A 9,029-nucleotide genomic window follows, 5' to 3' on the forward strand; every position below is an offset into this window, starting at 1 on the left:
AACTTGGATCATTCCTCACCCAGCAGCAGCCTATTCAAATATACTGTTCCGTTTCTTGAATTTAAATGTCCCTGAATTAAAGAGCACCCACTGATCCTCTGAAACGACTCCACCGCAGCTCCAGAAAGTCATGTCACTGCAAGGACACGAAGACTGGGTCCGTGGAGTGGAGTGGACCTCGACAGGTGAGCTCCAGTGTTTTGGTGCAGAACTGCTTGTTGTGAACTTGGTATGGAGTTCCTGTTGCCTTGGCAAGTCTTTTTCTACCCATTTTTGTGCAGTTTCCCCTTTAAATGCTCATTTTGTATGTTCACAAGATGTGAAGAGCCATGTAAGTTTACAGAATTCCAAAGATTTTAAAATTATATGTGACAAACTGTAGACTTTTTGTCTTTGTAACAACTCTTGGAGGGACACGTTTTTATTATAAATGTGGCATTTTTTGAGTCATTTATGCAGAAACATCAGTTTGACAGTGTAAATAGTTGTGGCAGAATTTCAAGCAACAACCAAAACAAATGATTGTCATCATTATCTTCAAGTGTCACCGCAGCGTGATTGATGTGATCTAAGTTAGGCTGGCTTCTTGCTTCTTTACAGCAGAACATTTTTTTTTATTTATAAATACATTTTGACAGAGACAAAAATGGTCTGGTAACAAAAAAAAGGAGGCAATGTGAGTGCTGCCTTTGGCTTTTTAGCTAGAGAGCCTGTATTTTGTGCCGCTACCTTAGTGACATGTCAGTGCTGGGTGGGGGTGGGAGGGGCAAGTTCAGTTTGGTAGGCGGGGTGCTCAGTTTTGTTGGCGGGGTGGGGCACCCCACCTGTATAATGGTAGGGGAAACACTGATATGTATATGTAAACCAGCCCCTCCTATCATTTAAGGAAACTATGCTTTCTAGTTTTTATGTTGCTTAAAAGTATTGTTTTCTTAAATGATTGATGTGGCTGAAGATGGTGGCCAAGGCCACCATTGGCCACCCCCTGGCTCCGCCTTTGCACCTGGACACTCATTCTGTGTCACCTCGGTCAAGAAAAAAGCCTACCTCTGTTTTTATACACAGATTAAATCCTACCCATTGTGCACCAAAAACATTAAGGTTTACTTTTATTCTCTGTTCAGTTCCAGTCCATAAAAACACTCGTCTCGAAAACTACAAACATTCATTGTTGAAATCCCTCAGCGACGAGGGACATCGGTGTACTCCTTGTTTGTAATCTGTAATAATCATTATTGTGAGTATGAGTTCCACATGTTTAACTTTTACACTTTCAAACCACAGAAAAAGCCCCTAAAATTTGTTCTAATACACCTTTAACCCATTAAACACCCATTCAAATAGCACCATAATATGCTCAATGACAATATGGCAAGACTTTGTAATAAATCTGTTTAAGGGTGCGCACCAGATGTCTTTGAGTGAAGGTTTTTGGGTTTTCTCTGCTTTTTTTTTTTCCAGGGACTGAGCTGTTATTAGCCAGCTGTTCACAGGACTCGCTCATCAGAGTGTGGAGGCTGTGTGCCAAATCTGGCTCAGACACCCGCACAGAAGATGATCACACCATCATCAAAATGAAAGAGGACGTTTTTGAAGTGAAGGACAGAGGTGAGTGGGCCAGCCTGGCTTGATTACCAAAAAAAGGTGTTAATTAAGCAAATGAAGGGATATGATTTTTGAAGGGGAAAGGGAGAGGAGATTCCAAAAATTTTGTGCGAGTGCTTAAATTAATCAACACCAAAATACTTTTGAACTGTTAAAATAGTATGTAAAGAAATTTGTCTTTTTTATCATTTATATCTGTATAAATAAACTAAATTAAACTGAATTTTTTGCACATTCATCTTTGGGTTTTGTTGTTTTACTGCAGAAATCATCTCAGCGTTTGCTGTGTCCCTTGAAACCGTCCTGGCAGGCCACGAGAACTGGGTTTATGGAGTCCACTGGCAGCCTCAGGTCTACAAAGGTACTTTGTTTTAAAAACCCACTGAAGAGATTGACCCGTAGTATTGCTGTCATCAGACAGGACAAGGTCGACAGCTTAAAGGAACAATGTCAAAGTTGTAGGAGTTAAAAGCCGATAAAGAAAATCACCCGAACCCGTCCACCCGCCGGGCCCAGGTGGACAGATCAGTATCTGCGGCTGCTTTTTTTGGATCCGGTGTGGGACAGATCACTGCGGGAGATCCTTCCTGCCCACAGCCTTCAGCATCTATAACAGCGTTTTAATGAAACCAGGATAATAAGTTGCATCATCATTTAATTTCTCATTGGAATAAAGTATTTTTGAATTGAGTTGAAAAGAAAAATGGAATGTAATAAATTCCAATTTTTTTATGGCCATAAACACTTATCTGCATCATGGTCACAGGCAGCTTGACATGCTAGGTAGAGTTGTTGAATCTCTGTGAGAAGGTTGCTGGATCGAATCCCGACCGGAGGCCATTCTGGGTGGAGTTTGCATGTTGTCTCTGTGCATGTGTGGGTTTTCTTCAGGTACTCCAGTTTCCTCCCACAAACCAAAAACATGCATGTTAGGCAGGTTGGTAACTTTAACTTGTCCCTAGGTGTGAGAGAGAGAGTGAATGGGTTGTTTATCTCTATGTGTCCCTGTGATGGACTGGAGACCTGTCCAGGGTGTCCACTGCCTCTTACACAGTGACTGCTGGACATGGGCACCAGTGACCCTCGTGACACGAAAAGGAAGAAGCGGGTAAAGATGATGGACGGATGGTTGCTCTGTTGGTCTTATCTTTATTGTTCAATTCAGCAACGTTTAGAAGCTGTGGCCCAATCTCAAATATTGAAAAGCAACTTGGATAAAAGTTTGAGTTTCTGTCAGTTAAAAAAAAAATCCTTAAAACAGTATTGTTCAATTGTATTTATTTGTTGTAATTACAATTAAAAACATTGTTGCCTTTATTATTAAAATTATTAATACCAGTCATATGTCACTGGAGGCCTGTCTTCAATCATAAAAGTAGAAAAACAACAGCTCAACAGTCCACAGGATGTTTGATTGTCCTCTATTTATTATTCCTGAGTGTCTCTTTGTCTCCCCCTGCAGGTGGAGAGCTGCAACAGCCTCTCCGTCTGCTATCTGCTTCCATGGACAAAACCATGATCATCTGGGCTCCTGAAGAAGAATCTGGAGTCTGGGTGGAGCAGGTCAGTGTTGTCTAGACGAGTGGGAGGTTTTATACAGCTATGCAGACATACACATGTAAAATTAATGACTGCCTTAAGTCAAGACAGTTTTGTACCATCTCCCACACAAGTTTTTTTTTCTGTTTCTGCAACCTTTTTTTTTTTTTGTAACTCCTGACACTCTCAGGCCTCAGCATCTTCCTAGAATCCCCTCTGCTGCTGTTGACGCCCCTCCGTCGCTTTCCACTCTCCCTGACATTGACGTGTCAGGAATAGATGTGACAGACAGTGATGAAGAGGCGCCTAGACCGGCACACCACAGTTTAGACAAGCCGCTGTTGTCCATCCTGATCTTTCCCTCTTTCACTCTCCCGCACCAAACCTTATCTTTTACAGCCCTTTCTGAAGTAAATAAGACATGAAGTGTAGGGAGCCTATTGAGAGATATCCTTTAGCCTTTTTCTGCCTTTTTTCTTCTTTGTTTTTTTGTTTGTTTATTTATTTGAAAAACAAAGACACAAAAGCTCATCGACAGGAATGCCTTATAAAGGATCAGGGATGAAACCAAAACAGAAGAAAGCGAAGGGTTTTAGTCACAGTGGGCAGCGCTGGACAAATACGCTGTGGATTAACTGGTTGTTTATAATTATATAATACCACGGGGTTCAAAGTAGACAAATAATGAAAGGAGTCGTGAATTACAGGATATACGAGCAGATTTTATTGATCTGGCGTAAGTTAGTTTTTTTGTTGCATGGACCTTTAAAAAACAAACATTTACTATTAAAGATTAGAGCACTGATTAGTTTTAATTATAAGCCTGTTGAAAGGCGAGCATATTATATTATAGTTTCTGTCCTTCTTTATGTCTGTAAATGTTCTGTTGTACTGTCCATAACTTCTGATCTGCTCAAGATCATTTTATAAAACTTTATACACATATGAACCAACACTAGTTGGAGTGTCACATACACTTTTCATCCTCCCAGCTCCAAGATCAAAGTAAAACAGACAGAGCCTTTGTGACATCTGACCAATAGAGCTGAACTGTTGTGCACATCCAGTAAGCCGGGGGGTGGGGGTGTAGCAGATGATTTTAACTGCATCGTAAAGATAGACAAAATTTAGTCATTCTAAGAGTCATGATATGAATTCTGTGCAAATTGTTAGGTTACTTGACGTAACCGCAGTTCTTTGATAACAGAGTGAGGTGTTTCACTGTGGGAAACGCTCCAGCGTGTCCACCTGTGGTAGCTCCAATGACATTACATCTGTCTGAGACAGACTGGTTGAGCTGTGCTCAGGGCTCTGCCCCATCATGACACCACAGTCAACCGACCACCTCCTGCTCATTCTAGGACGGTTTCTTTCCGTGACCATGCAAGGAGGTAAAACACTCACTCCGTTATCAAAGAACTGGGGTTACGTTAAGTAACCTAATGTTCTTTTTCTAACTTCGTTCAGTGCCTCACTTTGGAAAATATAACCCACTTCCGTATTGCAAGAAAACCCCAAAGCCAACTGCTATCCTGAACCCGGGCTAAGAAGGCTGTGAAGTACCGGCGTCCAGTATGGCATGAGCTAGGGATGGCTGAGCCACATCCAGCCTGTAAAACCACACAAACATACGCGGCGTGGTCCAGCTAGCTGCCGCTAGGGAAGTGCGATATGGCATAAAATTCATATCCCAATATCTATTGTGATGGTGGTAACGATATATATCATGATATGTTTTTAGTATAAAACTTGCATTAGGAATGAAAAAAATAACATAGGGTGTCACTTGCCATCATTTATTTTGAAAGCTGCTATACCACAAAATAATCTCAATCAAGAAAATTAGGTCCAGAGAGTTTTGAAATAATTAACAAATCAAGTATGAGGCTTCTTTCTTGTAGTACAAAACAGTGCAAAAGATATCAAATGTAGTTTTAGCCAGACGTTTTAAACAAAATAATATGCTGTTAACTCAACAGTTTCCAGTCTTCTCACTTAAGAAATGAAGAGCAACAGAGCAGCATTTTACTTATAAAAATGTGCACACTGAAAACACTTAACATTCAAATTCAAAATCTTGCTGTCATTTGTTAGAGTCTAAAGATTGTTGACCAAGAACACTAGCTTGCCCACAGTCTCTGGCTTTAACAGAGACTAGTGACATGAGACAGTGTTACCACCAGTGCTAAATGCCATTTCTGAAGTAGCACTCGTGGCTGGAATGCAAAGATATTTCTTGGCCAGTCTTGCCATTCTTGGAAAATTAGTCTGGTGCAGTCTCCACCTGTCCAATGGGTCAGTTTCTGACAGACCAAGGTTTGGCTTCAAAAGCAAAGAAGGGATTCCTCCAGTGGGCGTTTCCTTCTGCTTTTAGGAGAGCTGACACAAAATGGCCACCAGTTTCCTTTGTGGCTTCGGATTGGGCCTTAGACTAGAGTTGCGATTTCTAACCCGAGCCAAAATTATGTGCTTGATGACCAGATGGTCTCGCAGTAAAATCATACAGCACAACATTCTTTCACAGATCAGAGAGCAGGTTTAACCCTTTTTTTTTTTTAAGCACAAATGCACTCTCTAAAGCTGACCAACACTTACTTTAACTTTCAACAGAACAAAGCGTTTTGCACATGCGTCCAAATATGGCAACAGTTCGGCAAGCCGGCCGTAGTTAGCGTCTAGCTTTGCTACTTAGCTCTCAAAGAAAGTGGACTTTAACACCATTAACGCACAGTTTTCCACTAAAAAAGTAACGGTTAAATCTGACAACTCTGATTTTACATCAGACACAGCATTACTGTGGTTAGCCGGTAGAAGACAGATCTCTATCATAGGCTAAATGTCTATCGTTTCTACCGTGTACCGCATATATAAATATGTAAATCAGTCTTCGAGGCTCAATGTGATTTATCTGTTTAAATAAAGGTTGAATTAATATATCACACATTCCTAGCTGCCGCACAAATATCTTGGACAGACACACCTCAATACAGGGCCCATGATGTGGCCATGCTCCTGATAGAATGGGCTTTTAGCCCAGTCAGGGGCTTTGTACCCCTACATCTGTAACAGAGACCAATTGTCTCCACAATCCAGTGTCCCAGCCTCTGGCTTGACACTGGTTTCCCTTTATGAGTTGAGGCCCAAGAAACAAACAGTTGGTCTGACTTCCTGAAGTCAGCTGTCCTGTCAACATACGCTTTCAGCGTCAGCACAAGACACAAGAAGTTAAGGTTTTGCTCCATTTCAGAGGAGAATGGAGCTAACAGCTCTACTGAACGACATCTGTACACAGAATCCACCACCTTTGGCACAAAAGCCGGATTGGGCCTTAGACTAAAGTTGCGATTTCTAACCCGAGACAAAATTATGTGCTTGATGGGCGGGACGGCTCGAGCTCAGGCTTTTGATACGGTTTTACGAATCATACAGCACAAAGAAAACTAAATAAGAATGCACAATAGAAAATTGTGTTAATTTACTATGTTGAGGATGAGAAATAAATAAAATAGAGTACAGAAGTTAATCAGACTGTGAAAAGAGAGTAGCGCTAGCACATTGCGCAACAATTGCGCATGTGGCCCCACACGCCCTGCTTTTATCACACATCTGAGGAGTTTCAACTGACTCACAACAAGCGACATAATGGAGCTGGAAAGTATTAAACAAAAGCTAAAAATGGGAGAATTCACTTACAAAGCCAGCACAGTGAAACTTATGTGTCAGGTCAGGTGCACGCTCATGTCCAACCGGCCAGTTGAAAGAGGTAAAAAAAAAAAAAAGTCCCGTTAAGCTTCAGATGGATCACCGGATCATCGGCTGCACACGTCCTGCCCCTCACCCTGCTGTCATCTGCAGTGAGGGCAGTTGCAGCATCTGAAGCTACAAAAGCCGGAGCGAGCAGCGTGTTCAATTAAAATAACCTTGTTCTATATTTGTCCAAATAATTTTGCTCTAAAAATATTTTTGTTCATCTGTTTAATAGCCTATCTTTAGATATTATTTTTTTTAGGCTATTCGTTTTATTAATATCCATTTGGTGACTTGTTAATAAACAAGAAATCTTATATCTTCCTTTCTTTGAAATATATTTTTAAAACTTATCATGTCAAACCAATTTGCATTAAAAGCTTAATTAATTTAATTTTTTTTTTTTTAATCGGGCCTCTAATTAGAGTTAATTAGTCGGGTCATGTCAGATTTTTTAGGCTCGAGTACAACTCTACCTCAAGACACACCTTGGAGAACCCAGGTGCTCACTGCAAACAGGAAGGGCTGATCCATAAAGTGTGTAAATCACTCACCCTTTTAGCTGTGGTTACAGCTAAAACGAAGAAAAAAAAACACAATTATGAAATTGTTGACTATTGCAGTGGATTCTTATTATTTTTGTTTATGATGCAGTGGGTGAGGACATCATGTGTAGCCAGGGTCCATCCAATTACAGTATTAAAATATGTTGTTGGTGTGTAGAGTGTTAATGTATTGCAGTTGGAATATAATATGAATTATTCAGTCCAAGCAGTTTTTTATGAAATTGATTTTGCAAACATTGAATCGGGGTGATTTTCGATGGGTTGTTCAGCATCAGTAGTTACAGATATTGACTTTTTCCGTGCTCCATCTTTCTTGTTTTAACTCTAAAATTGAATCTCTTTCATTTTTCTGTCTCTACCACAATCTTTCCTCCCTTTGCTTTGTCTTCTCCACTCAGCGCTCCCTCTTGAGCTCCCTGCAGCTGCGGTCGCTTCAGAGTGGAGCTAGATTTAACGTGTGGAGAAAAAAAAACACTTCTCTGCCCATCTGCCCCACACCTTTTTCTATTTTTTTGTCCTCAAACACATATTCTCAGGTGGTTCAGGACTGAACACAAACACTCATATTTGTGTTCAAAATGCAGACGTTTAAAACGAATAACGATGTTCTCTCACGTCCAAACATCCTGGAGTGTGCGCCATGAATAAACACACACCTGTGTGAGCAGAAGTGGCTCACCTCGGCGTGGCAGGCACAGAGAGTGTGATTACACTCGAGGCCACTGAGAAAGATTCTCCGCTTGATCAGTTACATTTCTGCACCTTTGATCTCCTCGTTCACATCCACTGTGACGAGCAGCGAGGACCACAGAGAGGAGAGAGCGTGGACGTCTCCAGTTTTCTTTCTGACAAAGACTCCATGATTAGGGCCCGAAGCCACTGCTGATGTCACTGTTTCTTCTCAGCAACATCAAATTAAAGAGGTGGGGGGGGGGGGGGGATGAAGGAAGCAGCAGCAAGAGACAAGTTTGGTGCAAAAAGCCTAAATTCGTTTCTTTTTTTTCTCTTGAACTTGTGTAAGTTTTTTGTTGAGTGTCAAAGTACACAATACACAAATCTCCTTTTTATTATTCCTCCTTTTCTGTTTGAGACTCGAACCGTGCCTTCAAGAGAAGCTTAACCTCTAAAGCTCTCTCTCTGTCTGTCTGTCTGTTTCTGTTTCACTCTCTCTCTGTCTGTCTGTCTGTCTGTCTGTTTCTGTTTCACTCTCTCTCTGTCTGTCTTTCTCTCTTTCTCTTTTTTCTCTCTGTCTTTATCTCTCTCTCTGTCTGTCTGTTTCTGTTTCACTCTCTCTCTGTCTGTCTGTTTCTGTTTCACTCTCTCTCTGTCGGTCTTTCTCTCTTTCTCTTTTTTCTCTCTGTCTTTATCTCTCTGTCTTTCTCTGTCTGTCTCTGTTTCTCTCTGTCTTTATCTCTCTCTCTCTCGTTCTCTGTTTCTCTCTGTCTTTATCTCTCTCTCTCTCGTTCTCTCTTTCTCTCTGTCTTTATCTCTCTCTCTCGTTCTCTCTCTCTGTTTCGCTCTCTCACTCTCTTTCTCTGTCTGTCTTTCTCTTTTTTCTCTCTTTCTCTGTCT

At 41.1% G+C, this 9,029-nt stretch overlaps 1 protein-coding gene across 1 annotated transcript in view; it reads left to right on the forward strand.

Moving 5' to 3' along the window:
- The window catches only part of elp2 (elongator acetyltransferase complex subunit 2), a 37,374-nt gene that overhangs the window by 7,094 nt on the left and 21,251 nt on the right, over window positions 1-9,029 (forward strand). Inside the window, exons 7-10 of the mRNA XM_037693397.1 lie at window positions 119-185; window positions 1,462-1,608; window positions 1,871-1,966; window positions 3,068-3,168. Coding sequence (XP_037549325.1) covers window positions 119-185; window positions 1,462-1,608; window positions 1,871-1,966; window positions 3,068-3,168 — 411 coding nt within the window. The remainder of the gene's footprint in view (window positions 1-118; window positions 186-1,461; window positions 1,609-1,870; window positions 1,967-3,067; window positions 3,169-9,029) is intronic.

This window comes from Nematolebias whitei, chromosome 19 (assembly GCF_014905685.2).
Source record: "Nematolebias whitei isolate Nwh7 chromosome 19, NemWhi1, whole genome shotgun sequence".
Taxonomy (NCBI): Eukaryota; Metazoa; Chordata; class Actinopteri; order Cyprinodontiformes; family Rivulidae; genus Nematolebias; species Nematolebias whitei.